General features: G+C 39.9%; 2 protein-coding genes across 2 annotated transcripts in view; both read right to left on the bottom strand.

Moving 5' to 3' along the window:
* The window catches only part of slc4a10b (solute carrier family 4 member 10b), a 31,157-nt gene extending 19,910 nt beyond the window's left edge, over nt 1-11,247 (bottom strand). Inside the window, exons 1-3 of the mRNA XM_085383707.1 lie at nt 11,117-11,247; nt 10,038-10,079; nt 5,522-5,603 (exon numbers count right to left, since the gene is read on the bottom strand). Of these exons, the coding sequence (XP_085239833.1) occupies nt 5,522-5,603; nt 10,038-10,079; nt 11,117-11,164 (172 nt within the window). The 5' untranslated portion in view covers nt 11,165-11,247. The remainder of the gene's footprint in view (nt 1-5,521; nt 5,604-10,037; nt 10,080-11,116) is intronic.
* A 2,965-nt stretch (nt 11,248-14,212) lies between these two features.
* On the bottom strand, nt 14,213-19,487 carry tbr1b (T-box brain transcription factor 1b). Its single transcript, XM_085383706.1, has 6 exons — nt 18,415-19,487; nt 17,959-18,113; nt 17,631-17,752; nt 17,178-17,336; nt 16,746-16,807; nt 14,213-15,866 (listed from the first exon to the last, which is right to left on the bottom strand). The coding sequence occupies exons 1-6, from the start codon at nt 19,104-19,106 to the stop codon at nt 15,023-15,025; spliced, it is 2,034 nt and encodes a 677-aa protein (XP_085239832.1). The 5' UTR covers nt 19,107-19,487; the 3' UTR covers nt 14,213-15,022.
* Between the last annotated feature and the right edge of the window lie 593 nt (nt 19,488-20,080).

Raw genomic sequence — 20,080 nt, forward strand, 5'->3', positions numbered from 1 at the left:
CTGTAGGTTCCAATGAGAGTCTGGATTGTGGTTGAAGGTATTTTGGACCTTTCTTATTTACAAAACATCTCCGGTTCATTCAGGTTGGATGGCTTCCGAGCATGGACAGCTCTCTTTAACTCACACCACAGATCTTCAGTAATATTCAGGTCTGGGGACTGAGATGGCCATTCCAGAACGTTGAACTTGTTCCTCTGCATGAATGCCTTAGTGGATTTTGAGCAGTGTTTCGGGGCGTTGTCTTGTTGAAAGATCCAGACCCAGCGCAGCTTCAGCTTTGTCACTGATTCCTGGACATTGGTCTCCAGAATCTGCTGATACTGAGTGGAATCCATGTGTCCCTCAACTTTGACAAGATTCCCAGTCCCTGCACTGGCCACACAGCCCCACAGCATATACACTGAACAAAAATATAAACGCAACACTTTTGTTTTTGCTCCCATTCCCCATGGGATGGACGTAGAGACCTAAAATTCATTCCAGATACACAATATAACCATCCCTCCCAAACAGTGGTCACAAATCAGTCCAAATGTGTGGTAGTGGGCACATCTGCTATATTGAGATAATCCATCCCACCTCACAGGTGTGCCACATCAGGATGCTGATCTGACATCATGAGTAGTGCACAGGTGTACCTCAGACTGCCCACAACAAAAGGCCACCCTGGAATGTGCAGTTTTGTCTCACAGCAAAATGCCACAGATGCCACAAGCAATGAGGGAGCGTGCAATTGGCATGCTGACAGCAGGAATGTTCATTTCTCAACCATAAGCCGTCTCCACAGGCGTTTCAGAGAATATGGCAGCACATCCAACCGGCCTCACAACCGCAGACCTCGTGTAACCACACCAGCCCAGGACCTCCACATCCAGCAGGTTCACCTCCAAGATCGTCTGAGACCAGCCACCCAGACAGCTGCTGAAACAATTGGTTTGCACAACCAAACAATTTCTGCACAAACTGTCAGAAACCGTCTCAGGGACGCTCAACTGCATGCCCGTCGTCCTCATCGGGGTCTTGACCTGACTCCAGCTCGTCGCCGTAACAGACTTCGATGGCGTCTGGCACGTTGGAGAGGTGTGCGCTTCACGGATGAATCATGGTTCACATTGTTCAGGGCAGATGGCAGCTGAGAATGTCCCAGTTCTTGCATGGCCAGCACACTCACCGGACACATCACCCATTGAGCATGTTCGGGATGTGCTTGACCGGCGTATACGACAGCGTGTACCAGTTCCCACGAATATCCAACAACCTCGCACAGCCATTGAAGTGGAGTGGACCAACATTCCACAGGCCACAATTGACAATCTGATAGACTCCATGCGACGATGTGTTGCACTGCATGAGGCAAATGGTGGTCACACCAGATACTGACCGGTTCTGGGTCCCCAGACCCCCAATAGCGCAAAAAACTGCACATTCCAGGGTGGCCTTTTGTTGTGGGCAGTCTGAGGTACACCTGTGCACTACTCATGATGTCAGATCAGCATCCTGATGTGGCACACCTGTGAGGTGGGATTATCTCAATATAGCAGATGTGCCCACTACCACACATTTGGACTGATTTGTGACCACTGTTTGGGAGGGATGGTTATATTGTGTATCTGGAATGAATTTTAGGTCTCTACGTCCATCCCATGGGGAATGGGAGCAAAAACAAAAGTGTTGCGTTTATATTTTTGTTCAGTGTAGAACCACCACCATATTTTACTGTAGGTAGCAGGTGTTTTTCTTGGAATGCTGTGGTCTTTTTCCTCCATGCATAATGCCCCTTGTTATGCCCAAATAACTCAATTTTCGCTTCATCAGTCCACAGCACCTTATTCCAGAATAAAGCTGGCTTGTCCAAATGTGCTTTAGCATACCTCAAGCGACTCTGCTGTGGGCGGAGAAAAGGCTTCCTCTGCATCACTCTCTGTGTAAAGTGCACCGAATGGTTGAACGATGCACAGTGACTCCATCTGCTGCAAGAGGATGTTGTAGGTCTTTGGTGCTGATCTGTGGGTTGACTCTGACTGTTCTCACCATTCGTCGCTTCTGTCTATCCGAGATTTTTCTTGGTCTGTCACTTCGAGCCTTAACTTGAACTGAGCCTGTGGTCTTCCATTTTCTCAATATGTTCCTAACTGTGGAAACAGACAGCTTACATCTCTGAGACAGCTTTCTGTATCCTTCCCCTAAACCATGATGGTGAACAATCTTTGTCTTCAGTTTATTTGAGAGTTGTTTTGAAACCCCCATGTTGCTACTCTTCAGAGAAAATTAAAAGAGCAGGGAAACTTACAATTGACCCCCTTAAATACTCTTTCTCATTATTGGATTCACCTGTGTATGTAGGTCAGGGGTCACTGAGCTTACCAAGCCGATTTGAGTTCCAATAATTAGTTCTAAAGGTTTTGGAATCAATAAAATGACAACAGTGCCCAAATTTATGCCCGTGCCTGATTTTGTTTAAATAATTATTGCGCACTTTCTGTAAATCCAATAAACTTCATTTCACTTCTCAAATATCACTGTGTGTGTCTCCTATATGATATATTTAACTGACATTTTTATTGTAACAACCAACGATTTATACAGGAAAATAATGACTATTAACAAGTTTGCCCAAACTTTTGCATCCTACTGTATATGTCCCGAGTGCAGCCGCAGGGAGTCATGTCCGACTCGTGGCCCTTCGTAGTGTGTCTTTCCCCAGGGTTCTGTCTATTTTCACTGCTACACTATCCAATAAAGTCACAAATGCTAAAAATGCTAAAAAATTAATTAATTAATTAATTAATTAATTAAAAAGATTTAAATGTGTCTGAGCAGTGCAGATGTGTAGTGTAGTGGTAGATTATTCCATAGATGTAGTGCTGTGCTGCAAAAGCGTGATCACCTCTCTGTTTTAATCTAACAGAGCAACTGGTTAGATAACCTCAGAACTCTTCCAGGTGTTTAAGTGTGAAGTATTTCAACAGACATTTCAAAGCTTTTCTTTCAATGTTGATTGCCATTGGTTCTGTTCTCTGTCAAGATGATCCTACACTGCTTCAGCAATATTGAGGTTCAGGCTCTGGGGAGGCCAATCCATGACTGATGGTGTTCCACAGTGTTTTTCTGTCCAGGTATGCTTGTACTGTACTGGCAGTGCGTTTGAGACCATTTTCATGCTGTTAATCAGATGCTTTCCTGATGTTGCTGCATGGTGGATCAAAGTCTGCAGACTTTGACAGCACTTTTCCACATTTATAATTTCAGTATTTTTAACGAGATCCCCAACTCAACTGGCTGAAAATGTAGCTCTAAACTTTGAGAGTGCCTTCAACATGTTTTACAGATGCCTATTATGACCTCCCCTGCACATACTAATGATGATTTGAACCAAAAATTCAATTCACAAGACCTGTTACACTGATTTTAAGACCAATTCTTGTGTAATTTAACATTCCTTGGTCTTTTCTGCCTGTTTCTCTTCCTTAAGAATGGATTCTTGACAGCTATACCTGTTAGATTTGTATTGTTGATTGTCATTTATGCTTAGAAATATTTACTTATATATGCTTAGAGTTTTGTAATTAGTTGTAGATTGGTAGAGGTTTTGATCCTTGATAGTCTGCAAACTTTGTGTGTATTAGACAGCACTTTGGGAGCATGAGAGGTCATACCGTGTCTTATTGTTTTATGGTAGGATTAACGTAGTTGCGTCTGTTCTAGTCTAAGTGCTCTTTGTTTAGATGAACTGCAGGACTTCCTCACCGTGTTATCTAGGATGAACCATCTAGGGTGAGGGGGAGGCTACCCTCTTCCTGACCAAGGATGTTTGACCCTTTGATCAGCACCACACACACACACACACACACACACACACACACACACACACACAGGCAAGGTACTCTTTGTGTGTATGTAGACGTCATATGTTAATGAACTTATGCATATTCATGTAACCTCAATAAAAGAACAGTGGTACGGGAGAACGGACGAGAGCAACTGGGGTCAAGCGAAGGAACGGTGCCTGTCCGGTTCTCTCCCGTGCACGAGAAACATGAAGAAGCTTGCCTACTTGTGTCTTGCTTTGCAGTGTAATTATATTGCCTTCAACGTTCCAGCGGATGGGTTCAAGCTACAAACCTATCAATACCCTTCCAGTGAGACCACTTCTGAACATTAAATGGACCAACTGAAAGGCCAGATCAGTCTCTGAGGTCTGTTGTCGGTCTTTGCTGCATTTTTTGGTCATGATTCTCAGATATGGCTCTAGATCATTTTTAGGCCTCCCCCTGTTGTCTTCCATTTCTCCAGTTTTTTCAGATTTTTTAAAGAAACACTGCACACTATCCCAAGATATGCCAAGTTTTTTATGTTTTATAGCTTTAATAGTATTTGGGGAATCATGCACAAAAACACTATTTTATATGTCAAACTTTGTTATCTTTGGCACTTTTTATAGATTCAGCTAAAGAAATTTAAACAACTGATTTGTTTTTGTGACAAAATGCCTAAAGATACTATTTCAAACTGGTTCTTTACTAAGTTGTCTATTATGTGTAGACACAACATTGGTTCACCCCCAGAGTTAGGTACCAATTTTACTTAGGTTCCTTTTTTTAATGTTTCTGAAAATTGTCAGGCATAAACACTGAAAATAAGTGTAAATGCAGTAAATGTTGTATCTCCTTGTGGAAGTATAAAACAGCAATCATGGAGAGCGAGACAGTAGAGGAGAGAAAGAGATAGAGAGAGTCTGTGTTTGTACTCGAGTCAGCCCACTCAGTTCACTGCAGAACAACACAGGGTTGCATGTATATACAGTGTGCTCTGGAATGACTGTTGAAGCTATTCCTAGATGCTACATATATGAAAAACACAAGTAATTAATTAAGCTATTCTGTTATGAATATTGTTGTTCTGAAGCACTTTACAGTAACATCAAACTGTTTTTCAGTTCAGTTTATTTTTGATTTTATATTCCACTTTGGTTTCATAGAAATGTATATTTAAAGAAAGAGTGTAATTATTTTTACTATTATTTATATATTGAAAGAATACTTCTACATTAAGTATGTATGTGCTGTTTTAACATAAAACACACAAATAAAAGAGAATACTCCCGTTTACCAATATATATATGTCAAAAATAACTGTGATAACGTGCTAAACAAAATAGATTTTTAAGCTCCAACCTGCTAATTGTAATTCACTTTCACAGAAAAGAGAATCTGTAACGTTTTGATCATCTGTTTCTGCAGATATAGACGGTGCTTGCTCCTGGCCTTTAGTGGCCCAGAGATCCCACAGTTTTTGTCTTTGTTTCGATTGTCCGTGTTTTTGGGCAATTGTGAAATTTCTGATGCAAACTCAGCTCACCCACAGTTTCTGCCTCCCACTCTGCTCTTATCTTTTAACTGTAAAAAAGCTGTCAAGAGGAAAGCAGCAGTTGGGAGGACAGAGTAGGCGGTCTCAGCTGCAGAAGCCTTTTCACTCTTTGACACTTTTGGTATTTCCCAGCACATTGTGTACATCCACGTACCTTCAAGATCTTCTTGCTCAAAGTTGGTTCTCTGCTCGGACCGCGTTCCTCCTCTGTCCACCACCGCTTCATCGTCATTTCTCTGTTAGACACGCAAATGCATGCACAAATACAAATTTAGCATTATGAACATCATTCTAAAGCACACTCATACAGTGTTACACCAACAACTGGAAGAAACATCATCCTGCAATATGCCGGCGTATCCCGACTCAACATAGCATGAAATAAAATGTTTGTTGACCTGGTGCTCCCTTGCAGAACATTATGAACAAACACATTATCCAACTGAACGGTGCAGCTGCCATGGAAACTAATTGCACTTTTTTATCTTGGAAAGGAAAGAGTATGATCTTAGTCCAAACAGAAAGCTTCTCACAATGCGAACAATAATTTACCCACCCACAAAGAAAGTTTTACTTTTGTTCAAGATGTCTCCTTTGTGGTGACTTGGAACTGAGTTCAAAGGGAGAATCACTGTTTGATTTAATTTGATCAAGTAAGCATTCCTCCTAACTGGTTGTTTATGTTAACGAAGCACATTACAGTTCATAGTTTATCCGTTGTTCAATGTCTTATAACAATACTTCGCACATTCCAAATAAATTACCCTCTCTTTGTTAAGATATTATATTTGTTTGTTTGTTTTTTTATTGCAGCAAGAACAGTTTTATGAGTAGATACGAGTTTAAAAACCCCGAGTCCTGCAATAACAATTACAAATGAAGAGGTTAGGTAACTTAAGGACTGCTCAAAAATTAAATTATGCTCAATTACACTTTTAGTCTTATACCTTACTAAAGTAGCTTTACATAGTTCCCTGTTGACCCTCGGTTCCTCCTCCTCTGAATCAAGCTACACTCTCCCTCACCTTTCCCTTCAATCCGGCTTTTCTTTTAATTGGCTGCCACTTGAAAATTTAAGTCTTGAACAGCAGATGGGTGGGGATGTTTCTGCCATAGCTGAGTGCTTCAGATGACTGTTTAAGGAATATCGCCTCTTCCTGACATCATACAGAGTTAAATGTAAACAGAAAATGGTGCAACTGAGCATTTAGAGGAGTCTGAAACCCAAGAATTTACCTCACTGTGATTACTTGAATATCCATTATTATTTCAAACTTTTAATATGAGCAAAAACCTTAGCAACAATTTAAATATTAAAATTATGAAAGAAAACACAAAATAGCATATTAAGACCCTTTCAAGACTGAGCATTTCCTACATCCTCCTGTCTTATTAACCTGCAGGTTTAAAACCATTCATACTGGACATGGATTTAGATGATTAGATTCAGATCTCAGAGAAAACCGGCAGTCTGTGGTGTGAAAGCTTATGTAATACTTGTGAAAGATAATGGAAGTGAGGAGGTGGTAAAAGGGATTCAGAAAACCTTCAAAAATCATTATTTGTCATATGAGAACAGATAGAAACCCAGTGCTTTTACATTTTCTTTAAAAAATATTATTTGAATTTGGATTTATAAAAAAATTCAAAGCTTTGAAGGATTACACAGATGAACACCAACAGCATGAGCACTTACAGCTGAACTCTGTGTGCTCATCTGATGGATGCATAACCACGGTACAACATAAACAAGGCGCAGGACAGAAAGGGCAAGTTTGATGTAGAGTAGGCTGAGGTCACTGACTACAACAAAACACAAAGCCCGCTCACTCCAGCTTCATGGTGGGTGGAGAGATAAAACGGTATTTCTGTCCCTGTGCTTCATGCAGATTTGTACAGGAAGTTGGCAGTACACATATTTCCTGACATGTGTCAATGTGCCAAATAAACTAAATACATGCACAAATCTGTGAAGTATTATAATGAATCTTAAAAAAATGAATTTGCACTTAAAAGATTGTTACATTTCTCAAACTCGTTCATCCAGAAACTACAACAAGAATGGGTATCTTAACAAAAAATACCAGAATCAATAGAGCCATGTAACAGGTAACAGAAGTCTACAACACCCTAAAAACTCAATAATTATTGTGTTTATAAGCATAAAGGCCAAAGTTTAGCACAAAGGTTTTTTGCAGGTTATTCATTCAGTGGGCTTAGACACATTAAACTAAAATCTAAATAGACAGATTTCTTTAAAGCAATTTTTTTGATTGAAGCACTAAAAAAAATACATTTATACATAAAATAATGAGGAATGCAACAATTTCACTGCCATTCATGGGTCTGATATTTAAATATGCTGACTTATCAGAAGTAGGCACTTTGCTACGTTGGTGTTTCTTAGTCCTCTCACAGTATTGACCAAAAGATTGAAACTCCTTTACATGCTTTGAATCTCTTGATTTAAAAAAAACCCCACCAATATTAATACAGTCAATATTTTTGTCTTGATAGCTTAATACCAGCTTTTTCCGTGAGCCATCTTAACCTCCAGTAGACCGTCAGAGCATTACGATAATGAAGGGCACTGCTGTTTACAGCTGCAGAGCCACATGGGCATGCCAAGCCACGAGGCTGATGCTGTTAATCTGTCTACAAATGCACAGCTACGGATCAACATCCTGCTCAGATTAAAAGCCGGCATTTATTACTAAAACACCAGCCACATTAGTCTGTGAGATGGTATTAATGTGCATCATGTTAATGATAAATGGCAATATATGTTATTCATTGTAGGAATGTTGTATACACTGAAGCAGTGCACTATGATGTGTCTATAACCTCTATTTTGTGTGGTTTGTATGGGTTTACTGACTAAAAAGGGTGCTAAACTATAAACACAAAAACCACTGATATACTGTTGTCACCTTTTAAGGAAGCTGGGCTCACATGAGAAAAAGATCTGATCAATAAATACTATGTCAATGTGACAATCTGAAGTTTTAAAGGTGGCTATTTGAGCTTGCTTTGTTTCTTATGTGAAGCACCTTGTAAAATAAGGTTAAAAAGTCCTATATAACTAAAGGTTATTATTCATATTATTACTATTGTTATCACTTCAATTTCAGTTATAAACTGACTGGTTCCTATAAGCACATTTTACACCTGAAGCATTTAGCTCTTAAGAACAGATGCAAATATTAAAAAAACAAAAATAGTTACAATGTTGTATAGTAGTCTGATTACTTTCCAGAAACCACACCCAATGCACGCACAAAGACAGCTACTTTCAAGACTAATGATCAGCATCCACCCAGTAAAATCATGTTAAAGGCTGCTGGCACACCACACAGCTGAAGTGATATCACAGGATGTGGCACATACTTGGATCTGATCCCTACAGATGGCTGTGGCAATTTTGAATCCATCAGTGGCAGCGATATCATTAACCGCACAGGCTTTCATGTGGCACAAAATGTACTGTAATCCTTAAATGTTTCCGCTTCGAACTTCAACATCCTGTAAGAGGACACATTAGCGCCAAATCACTTTTTAACCAGAGCTGCTACGTAAGGTGTTTTGCAGCTCTGACCCCTTATTTTTGGCAGACTTTAGGTCTGCATCCATCCCCCAGCTGCAAAAAATGTTGCACTTGCCAGTTTTTAATCGGGCTTTTCCACTGATTCTGGACACACTGAAAAATCTCTTCGCTAACCAAACACTTTTTCCCTTGTTAAACATGCAGCAAACTTGGGTTTTCAGCAGAGAGAAACTTCACATCAATAAAACAGTTCACATCATCAACATAAATGCCTGGCGTCATGAGCTGTAGCCTACCTGATTGCTGAAAAACCAAGGTGCCTGTTCGTTTTCAGACTGCATGAGCTCTCCCTTAGTGTCCTCTGCTATTTAATCAGTAGTGACTGAATGAAAGACAGTGTAGAAGCTGAGCTCCTGCTGCCCAGCTTCACACCATGTCTGATAAATGCTGATGCCCTTCTGCTGTGTCAAACAACTGTAATTTGTGATCGAGCATCTATCGACAGTGCCGCCACTCTGTCATCATGAGATTATCGCTGTGACATCATCAATGCTGCACAGCAGATAAACCTTGGTTTATATAGTGTCTCCTCTCTGCTTTGCATGTATATAAAGTAAAACCACAAGGTCATTGTGTTACACTCAATCCTCTTGGAGTGTTCTGCTGATCCAAGAATGAACCTGTTATCTTCTTTCACTTATGATATAGTGATAATCAAATGCAAATGATAATCAATGTAACTTTTAATAATAATGGATTGGATTTATATAGCGCTTTTCAAGGCACCCAAAGCGCTTTACAATGCCACTATTCATTCACTCTCGCATTGACACACTGGTGGAGCTTGGAGGCAAGCTACGGTTGTAGCCACGCTACGGTTGTAGCCACAGCTGCCCTGGGGCAGACTGACATATCGTGCCATCGGCCCCTCTGGCCAACACCAGTACGCAGTAGGGTAAAGTATCTTGCCCAAGAACACAACGACCAGGACAGAGAGCCCGGGGATCAAACCGGCGACCTTCCAGTTACAGATACGCTTCCTAACCCCCTGAGCCACGGTCATTTTTATTGGCAAGTTCACCCTAACGGCATCCATCTAAGGTGTAAAACCCAAGGAACAACTCACCAGACTTCTTCGCCCAACTGAGGATCCAATGGGAGAACTGGCCTGAAAAGACATAAAGTTGCAAATAAAGTTTATTTAATAAAACACCAAATCAAATTTTTAAAGTTGAACATTACCAAAAGCTCAACTCAGTCCTTAAATTCTTAAAACTCACTGAGTTCTGTTCAATTCTTAACTGCTGAGTGACTTTTAAGGTGAGGTTGTGACCTTACGTTTCAAAGCCAAATCTATATTTGGCTCTAAAAGTCGTATTAGAGGGTCGCAACTCCCAGCATTCAGAGAAATGGAAAAATCTGTTTTCATAATAACAGCCAGCAGATAATGACAACAAATCTCCACTAAAACGATCGGAAGAGACCAATGAACACGGGTCCTCCTCCCTCTGTGAACATCCTCTATGAGATGACTTCTCCAAATGACATGCTCAAGCAGAATTTGAATGTGTGAAGACTACCTGCTTTTATTAGTGCAACTTGTAGCTATGCCTGATTTTACATTAACAAGATGAAAGTTATAATATATTTACATAATATGATGATAAAAAGTCACTTCTGTCAGAATTATGATGTATTAATAGCAACACAGCTGTCACAGCAGGGATTTACCTTACATTTGCAAAATGTTATAGCATGTTACAGCATCACTGAATTAACACAGCATCATACTGAAATTTAAAGGAGTAGCAATGAAAGCCTCCCAATGTCTGTTTCAATTCAGAAATTTTACCATCATGCCTCTGGAGATGAAGTTACATTTTGGCTCACTAAAAGGATGGATTCAATAAAATATTACGAGCTGACATACTGCCATTCCTCTTGATTGGAGTGGCAGCGTGCTTTCAGTAGATCCCTGCAGGTGAACCACAGCTCCTCAAAACTCCACAGTTAACTTAATTATTTAACCATCTGAGAGCCAAACGTTTTGAATCTGCTTCCCGATTTCTTTTTTTTTCCTGCCTCTTTTAGCAACATCTTTTTTTACCAGTACTCCACGCAGTACACGCACTAAACTTGACACTAGTCCTGAAATATTAATGTACATTAGTAAATATTTGTCCCAAGACATCAGTTTCTGTTTACCGATGGCAGCAGCGGCTCTATCTGAGCACCCTGATCCGCAGTATCCATGTTCCTCTCTCAGCAGAGCAGCGTATCAGAGAGACGGAGCAGAGACCTCCGGTGCGTGTAATCCTGTCAGGTGTAGCGGTAACTGAGCTACTATCACATGTTTATATCATCGCCGCTCTGCAGCTCGCTGATGATTAGCGCTTCTCTGACGCGCTGCCTGTTCATAAAAACCACGCGCATCTCTGCCAGCTGACGCGGACGCGTCACTCTTAATATGTTTTGTCTTTTTTTTTTCAGGCACAGAGGAAAGACACCAATTGTCAGGAGATATCAAACGGTTTCCCTCCAGTTTGTTTCCAGTTTATGTCCAATTATTAGGCTACATATTCCTGTTTCAGTGTGGCTTCCAGTACTTTATGGATAAATACGAATAGCTTCATTTTTAGGCTGCAGCAGAACTCTGAGCTCTGTCTGGCCCCCTCCCCCATGCGCTACACAATATCTTACTTAAGACCAAAAAACGGGCATGAAACTGATTTAGGCCTACACACTGAAACTAGTCGCAAGTTGATTTAAATATTTAAAATAACGTTGATGATCATTTATATTTAACATTTTGAGAGTTACTTTTTCTTCTCGCCGGAGAGATCGTCGTACAGACGTGTCTTCTGGGGGATCCTGAAATGTGCGTAAGAAAAAGGAAAAGCTGTGAGTCTGTTTAGGTCTGTTAAAATTGGTGGCACTCGGGTCAAAGTCCTACCTTGATAAATACAAGATATTATGTTATTTTGTAATTTAATATGTTTGTCCATATGCTGCTAGGACAAGTGGAAGAGCAACAAAAACATACACGACAGTTTCCATTGGGGCTTGTGGTTTTGTGCCCGGTGTTGTGCCAAAAAGGGATTTCCGATGTTTCTCCGCTTTTTCATATTCGTTTTACTTATATAGGCGAATAGACTTTAGTGAACACGATATACAGAGGAGTTAGATGTAAAATAAAGAAATTACTTGTGCTGTTGTGTTACTGTTAGAACCAATCCAGTCCTTTTTGGTCACTTGAAAAATCATCTTTTTTAATATGTCATATTTGTTTCAATTTCTGCTACCTTCTGGCCAAATCACTGTAAAAAAATATATATATAATAATTAAAAAAAGACATTTGTAATGTCCATGACACATTTTAATTGGATAAATAAAGGATATGTAAAAGTCACTTTGCCAAAAAAAAATATATATATATATATATATTTGCACTTTCTGCTGCAAGAAGAATATTGTTTGTGGCTCAAGCTGACTTGATATCATTCATGAGGGATACATTTCACATATATTTTACATATTTAAGCCAATAAGTAATTTACAGCAGTTTAAACCCAAGCAATCACGTTTTGGCAAATACTGAAAATCGCTTTTTGGCATAAAAGTACCCATCATGCCCCACCCCTTCTTAGAGGACGGGGTCATCTCAGCCGTGGGTCATCCTCCAACAGAGTAAATGATTTAAAAGAAACAAAACTGCTGCTTTGTATTAAAGTAGACGACATGTGGAGATGAACAGGCTTTCGCAGAGAGCGCGTTTTCTCCAGTGCCAACAGATACAGTTTGCATGTGATTTTTGTTGTACTTTCTTCAGCTTGTGTTCGGGGCCAGTGTTTACAAGACTGTTTGTCAAGTTTGTCAGAGCTTGCAGAAAACATTTGAGTCTTTTGAACAGCATGGGTTCTTTTAACTGCTACAAAAAATAGTAAAGCACCACCATCTGGTGTAGATCACCATCCACGTGTAGTTGAATCCAGGGGAAACTCACAGGATGCCCTTACTTAACTCATAAATAACGAATCAATCTTTTTTTTTTTTAATGAAAAAAAATGAAGAGGAAAAAAAGAGAGAGTTTTCTTACAGGTTTTGTTGCCTCTGTGGTGACCTAAAAGCTCTGGACCACATATTGGAGGAGTTGTTTGATTATAAAACCTGTATTCAGTTATCGCCATCTGCTGTTTATCCCAGGGAAGGCCTATAGCTGACAGTATGAGGAGCTAAATGCCACATCTCATATTGACAGCTGTGAGCGTCTCCTTCACACGACAAATTCCAATTAAGTGCACACTGAGTTTGTTCAGCATCCGTTTTAATTAGTATCTGTTCTTATATAAATTTGAAAAAATGGATATTAATGTTTAATAATTCCAATAAAATCCCATGATTAAGCATGGTGGGTCATTTACACGGGAATTTAACGAAAAATGTGCTATTTATTGTTTATTGAAAAAACAATAAATAGAAAAATGTTACCTCATTATTAAGCCTGTTTGCCTGTCTTCTGTTTTCTCTTGGTGTCTTCTGCTCCTCTGCACACTTTCACATATAGTCAAGACTCTTTTAACGTGTCATTTCCTTTGGGTGCCAAACAGAGAATTTGTCAACCTCACAGTTTTTCAGTGTTTGAAACTATGACCAAAAAACAACAAAAGTTTTCACTCTAAAATCTTTGGCAAACATGCTGCAAAACGAATCCAACCAAATGTTGTAGGAACAACTCTTACTGTTGAGTCAGACAATGAATAGGCCAACGAAACAAATGAATACCGATGAAGTCTATAGCGCCAATCAAAGACTCACATTTTGTTCCGTTGTATTTAATTTTAATTTATTATTCTTTTTTTTATAATTTTACTTGGCTGTAAAGTTTGTGCTGTGAAAGTCTCATCATATCCCGAGCCGATCAATGGATCCAGAAGAGGACACGATGTCCATCTGAAAATAAATATCTTTGGAAGCTTCCTGTGGCTTCCATCGTGGGGAGGGAATGCCGATGAGGGAAAGGACTGCCTACCTAAAGCCTGATGTAATTGGAGGTGTTCTGGTCTGGTTCTGGCTGATCACAGTGGGATTTAAATATTCGAGAACTGCCTTGACTGTTTGAAGCCCTCTCAGCGACGAGATACTTCACGGTGCACTGCGCTTTGAAATTCTGGAAAGATGATCCACATGACGCCTTTGTGGAAAATAGCAGATTATAATAAACCCTTTCGTATGTTTCAAACGCATTCTGTTTGAACTGGATGTGATCAAATAAAACATGACTTGATGATATCATCATTTATTACGTTTCAGTCACATTACAGCAGATACGAAGAATTTCACAACAGCATAGCATGGAGGCTACGAAAAAAAATGACCGGTTAAATTAAGTACAAATAAAACATACGTAAATAAAAGACCCTAAGTCTACATTATCAACATTTATAATTTCTTTCACCACATGTATTATGAATGTAGCAGTGATCGGTAACGTCATTTAAACCTCTGGTAGCCTACTGCTTTGATAAAGTACAAAATACACATTTTTTGTCACTGACAGGGATTATTGTGCCAGTATATGCTACACAAGAACATTATTTATGTACAGATGCTCAATATCTTTAATTCTAACAGTGTAGGCTACTTAACAGAAGAGGCTCTGCTTTCCTTTTTTTTTAAACAACTACTTTTGAATCATTTATCTGTTCTGTGTACATTCAGTCACTATCACCAAAATGTTCAGTATTATGTACATTATATTCATAATTACAGTGTTTTCTGACGTAACAGTGTGGAAACAAGGCGCCAGAATTATGGCAAAACTGTAGTTGAAGAATTTACACTTTGGCCATTAACTGTGAATGTCAGTCCTTTTATACTTTTTATTGATTAACCTGTGGATGGATAGATAGATAGATAGATAGATAGATAGATAGATAGATAGATAGATAGATAGATAGATAGATAGATAGATAGATAGATAGATAGATAGATAGATAGATAGATAGATAGATAGATAGATAGATAGATAGATAGATAGATAGATAGATAGATAGATAGATAGATAGATAGATAGATAGATAGATAGATAGATAGATTGGCTTTGCTTCGTTTTAACTGTGAGGATAGAAACTGTAATAACCAATGTCCTTTGTGCAGTTTTTCTCACACTCTCTCGGTGTCAGCAGCTCAGACTTTAACGGGGACACTGTCTCTGAAACCGGTGTTGCAGAAGGTGAGATCCTTCTCCGCTTGGCCTGTTCAAAGATACCAGAATCGCTCGAATCGATGGATTTGATGGAGGACGGCGTCTCAATCCAGCTCGACTCAGACGTCATGTCTTTAGGTTTGGTCTCCTCCGAGCCGCCGATGGGTGATCTCTCTGTGGTGATGGAGTCTCCCTCCTCGGACAGGTAGCTAGTGCCTGTTCTGCCACCGATGGTGTTAGTAGGCCAGCAGGAAAAGACCGAGCTGGATTTACTATTTACACCACAATACTGCGGCGGCGTGCGTCCTCCCCAGCCAGACGGGTCTGCGTAATAGCCAAGAGGCCGATTGGAGCAGCCTGCAGTCGGCAGGGGAAGAGCCTTCACTCCGGCCGCTGCGTAGGACAGTAAGGTGGCCGCGTTACCGGCAAAATCAGCGGCGTCGTATGCCGAGGCAGCAAAGTCCAGTCGGTTGTTGGCAGGGGTGACAAACCATCGCTGCGGGGGGGTGGCAACACTGGGCTCCTCGGTTTGCTGCGGGGATAGCAAGCTGTTGCCGAGTGGGACGCTGCGCTCCGTGCCAGGCCCAGTCCCCACGCCAGGGTGAAAGCGAGATTTGGCATAAGTGCTGACAAATTGGTCCTGCAGGAAAGAGCTAGGCATGGCATATCTCGCACCCGGCACGATCTGTGAACGCGGAGAGTCACCCGGTGATGGAGTTAGGCGGTCAATGTCGCAGCCTGTGTAGACACTGAAAAGATGGAGAGAAAAACAGAGAAGCAATTCAGAAACTAAACAGTGTGTTGTAGTCTGTTCTCAGAACATTAAACAAATTAAGGTCAACGGGGCCTCTCTGTTTCAGTAATGTAGCAGTTTAGTAGACATGAGGAAAGTTTGTTTTCCATTACTATTCTTTCTGAAGGTGAGATAACTGCAGGGTTCGAAAACATCTGCAAAACCATCCCAGTCTAGATCCAAGCTCGAAATACGCCGGGTGCCTTACACAGTACGAAGAAAACGTCGTCAAATAGATCCGACTTGCTTTCTCAGTTATCGTGTAGTTATTTCCTTGTTTCGAGTATGATTTTCATTTTCTCGTCACTCATTAGTACGCCTTTCATTTACAATGAAAAACAAGCTCGAATCAAATAAAGGAGGAACCTTGTCATACATACAGTGAATCGGTACAGTTACGAGCTCTGGACGCAATTGCGCACATTTATTACACGCAAACAAGTGCATATGTGTGTGTTATGGTGTGTGTTATGATAAAAGAAAAGCGCATTGCTTCATTTGCAGTCAGAAATGTTATTATTAATCCAATGTTCAATTAATTTTCCCTGTAAAAGTACATATTTTATTTATCATGCGAACTCCTTCCAACTTCAAAAGCAATACAACGAATTTTCAACAGATTTATCAATACATAAATTAAATTTTTGCAAAGAAAAAAACCCAAGCTAAGTGGCTATTATAGTTTCTAATTAAAACTACAGAAGCATAAAAAGATACACACACACACACACACACACACACACACACACACACACACACACACACACACACACATAAATTACAACCAAATACAAAGAAAATATTTTGAAGGAAGGAAAAAGAGAGACGATCTTACGTGTCATAGTTGTCCCGAAATCCTTTAGCGAACGGATTGTGGTCAATTTTCAGTTGCGTAATCTGTGGGGGAAAATGCATAGAAGGATCCATAAGGTGTGTTCCAGACGTTTAGCGCAGTGCAGCATAAATGCAAATAATATTAACAATTCGTTTAATTTTGTTCTTTGTTTTTACGCGAAAATGTGTTTGTCAACAGGAAATGATTAATCCCAGTGTGCGTCTTGCTTTAAGATTTAGGTTAAAAAATTGTATTCGTATTAAAACTTTATTGTTCTGCTTTGTTTTTTAAGTATATATATATATATATATTGTAGAATTCCCGATATTTTGAATCGTCTTTCAACAGGCTAATGTTCAAAGTATAAATGCTGCTGTGCTATTGGTGTCTGGTGACATTTCCAGTGTTGTGTCAGATATTAAGTGGTCTTACATCGGTATTCTGGTAAGCTGTGACAGCGATGAATTGCGTTTCTGAGAAGGTGAAAGTCTGGACTCTTCCTGGCTGGTTGGTGTCTTCTGTCCCATCCTCGTTTACTTCCACCACATGGAGCCTGGGCTGGTACTTGTGGAGAGACTGAAGAACCACCATCTGGAGATCCAATTAAAGACGTTTGTCAGACTTTGAATTTCAAAGTTTGGAAAGATGATTTGAGAAGAAAAATAAACTAATTTAGCACAATTGTGTATTCATATTTCGTGTTTATTATAATGACACACGCGACTATTGTTTCGAATTAAATGACACAGAGAAAGCAATACGACACATCTAAAAATAATAATCAGGAGATGAATAAAAAGGAAAAAATAAACATTTCAGTTTCCAGCTCGTATTACATATAAATATATATTTATATCATTCAGACATTTCTTATCACATTGTTACCTGCCCCGTGTTGTTGGAGGCACCTTTGTTGTTTGTGAGCTTTAGCTTTCCAAATGATATTTCTTGACGCATCCAGTGCGCACCGGTATTTGGCGAATCCGGGTGCATGTAAACTCTATTGCCTATTGAAAAGAAGAAGAAAAAATAGGCAAAGAAAAGAAGTAAAAATATATATCACTATTTAGAAACAAATTCCTCACAAATTTTCATTCACAATTTTTACCACATATTTTAGTTATAGGTATAAAAACAAAACACTTTTTTTTACCATGTTCTCAAAATCAAACTGTCGAGTAAATGTAATCGTTACAAAGCGCAGATGTGATACCTATGACATTCGTGTCTGCTTTTCCACAAGGCACCCACTTTCCTCCTTGAAATCGCCAGTGATTTGGATCGGCGAGTATTACATCCACAAATATATTGTAGTGGGCAGTTGGGTCAAGGCCAGAAATGTTGAAGCTTAAAAATGGAAACATTCGTCTGCGGGGAAAAAAGAAACACAGGCTTAGAAAATGTCTCTATTTTTTTCTAGTTTTTCATTTTGCGTCTTTATTTAGTTTTTGTTTTATTTCTTTGTTTGTTATTAATGAGCTTGCCTTGGTGTTATACAAAGTTCATTATCGCTTTTATTATTTTTTAGTTTTTTCAGGGAAATAATCTTAAATGATCTTAATACGCGCCCATTTAAACTTCGATCTAAAAATGTTCCAGTAACGCAAACAATTATCGAATATTGTTGCATGCCTCTAAAAAAAAAAAAAAAGCGAGTGCGCGTACTTACCGTCCTTGCTTTGTGATGATCATCTCTGTTTGGTGTCTGTGAAACTTCAGCCACAGGGCCCTGTTGCACAGATACACCTGCGCTTTCCCCGGAACCAGTCCTGCTTGCGCTGAGGAGAACTGGTAAAAAGCACCTCCTTGGTATGTGTGTCCATACTGTTGCGCGTAAGGGTAACCCGCTGTCGGGTAGCCTTGAGGAGAAGTGTTGGTTAAAAGGCTGTTGTAAGCTCCATTGGTTATGACCGGATGATGTGCCATGTATCGGCTGGGACTTCCAATAGAAAAAGCCGGGTGCGCTGGTCCATGCTGGCTCGGGTAAGGGAACATGGCACTGGGAGCTGCTGAGACTGACTGCGGCTGGGTAGATGGAGAAAAGATGCACCTTTCTCCTGCAGATCCATCGAAATTATGACGGATGTCAGAGACTCCGTGAAGATCAGGAGAGAGTTTGCCCCTCTGGACGTCCCCTGATGCGTCCTTGGAGTCGGGAAAATTGTCTGCCTCTGACTGATTCGTCATCTCCCTGGAGTTTTTTTTCAGAGGTGAACTTCTCTCCAGGTTGTCACTTGCAGATATAATAGGATGGTCCTGCAACGAAAGCTCTGATCCATTGGAGCTCGAAAAGCCACTGCCCACATTCATAAATTTCTTGGAGAGATCACTCGCCGGCGAGATGCAATTCTCGACCTGCATAGCTCAATAGGAAGCTACTATTAGCTCAACCTATATCACAAGCTTTTGCACACGCCTTTCCTAATCTAACACTACGAAACGCCTTAAGATGACTTGAGTTACGGAAGGCAGCAAATTAGCCAATTGACACCATCCTGCAATCAGGAAGGATTTTCTTTCCATCACTCTCGCTGCTTTGCTAATGAAACAAGTACTGCGATTGGTTAACTCAGGGCTGTAATTTAATTAGACAGCTCTTAATTAGGACGATAAGAAGAGCGCTATGAGCAAAGTGATTTGTTTGTAGTGTGACATGGGCCTATATTTGAATAAAACATATGGAGACAGACTCTTTTTTAGCAGTATATGAAATAAACAAAAAACAAACCAAAAAAAAAAATAGAAAAAAGATATATCATAGTTATGAAGATTGTTTTTGCTGTCAGCTGTGACGACAGCGGCGTTATTTACCTTTATCCACGTTATTTACCTATTTATGTGCCATGAGTGCCAAAGTATGTCTGCCGAAGAAACCAAGATATATTATTAACACGCCAAAAATGACAGTCCATGACAGGCGGTGCATCTGATGCCTTAAAATGTTTGTGATATAGCGTGAAATCATGGCGTCCCACTGAAGATGTGTTTATGAGTCCCAGTCCTGGTAAATATTTTATGCACTAAAGTTATGAACCCGTGCACTGGTAACAGGGGCTGCTGTGCCAAACACAGCTCACTGCCAGAGAGACACAAAGTAGGACTCGGAGTTTTGAGTAGAAATTAGCATTATGCAGTTTAGTTAATTTAATTTTTGTCCGTTTGAGAAAGCAAGCGTAAGAAGGAGATGGGAAAACATTAAGTCCGAGTTGTAAAATCTAATTACTCGGGAAATATATTTAAAGACAGAATAAATTTGATCTCAGGAGGGTGCAGGTCTCTGAGATAACTGACAGTAAGTTTGAGAATATCGACAGCAGATGGAGAATAAATAAACT

Source organism: Rhamphochromis longiceps, linkage group LG16 (assembly GCF_057381845.1).
Source record: "Rhamphochromis longiceps isolate RC_006_pf linkage group LG16, R_longiceps_female_GT1.1, whole genome shotgun sequence".
NCBI classification, from domain to species: domain Eukaryota; kingdom Metazoa; phylum Chordata; class Actinopteri; order Cichliformes; family Cichlidae; genus Rhamphochromis; species Rhamphochromis longiceps.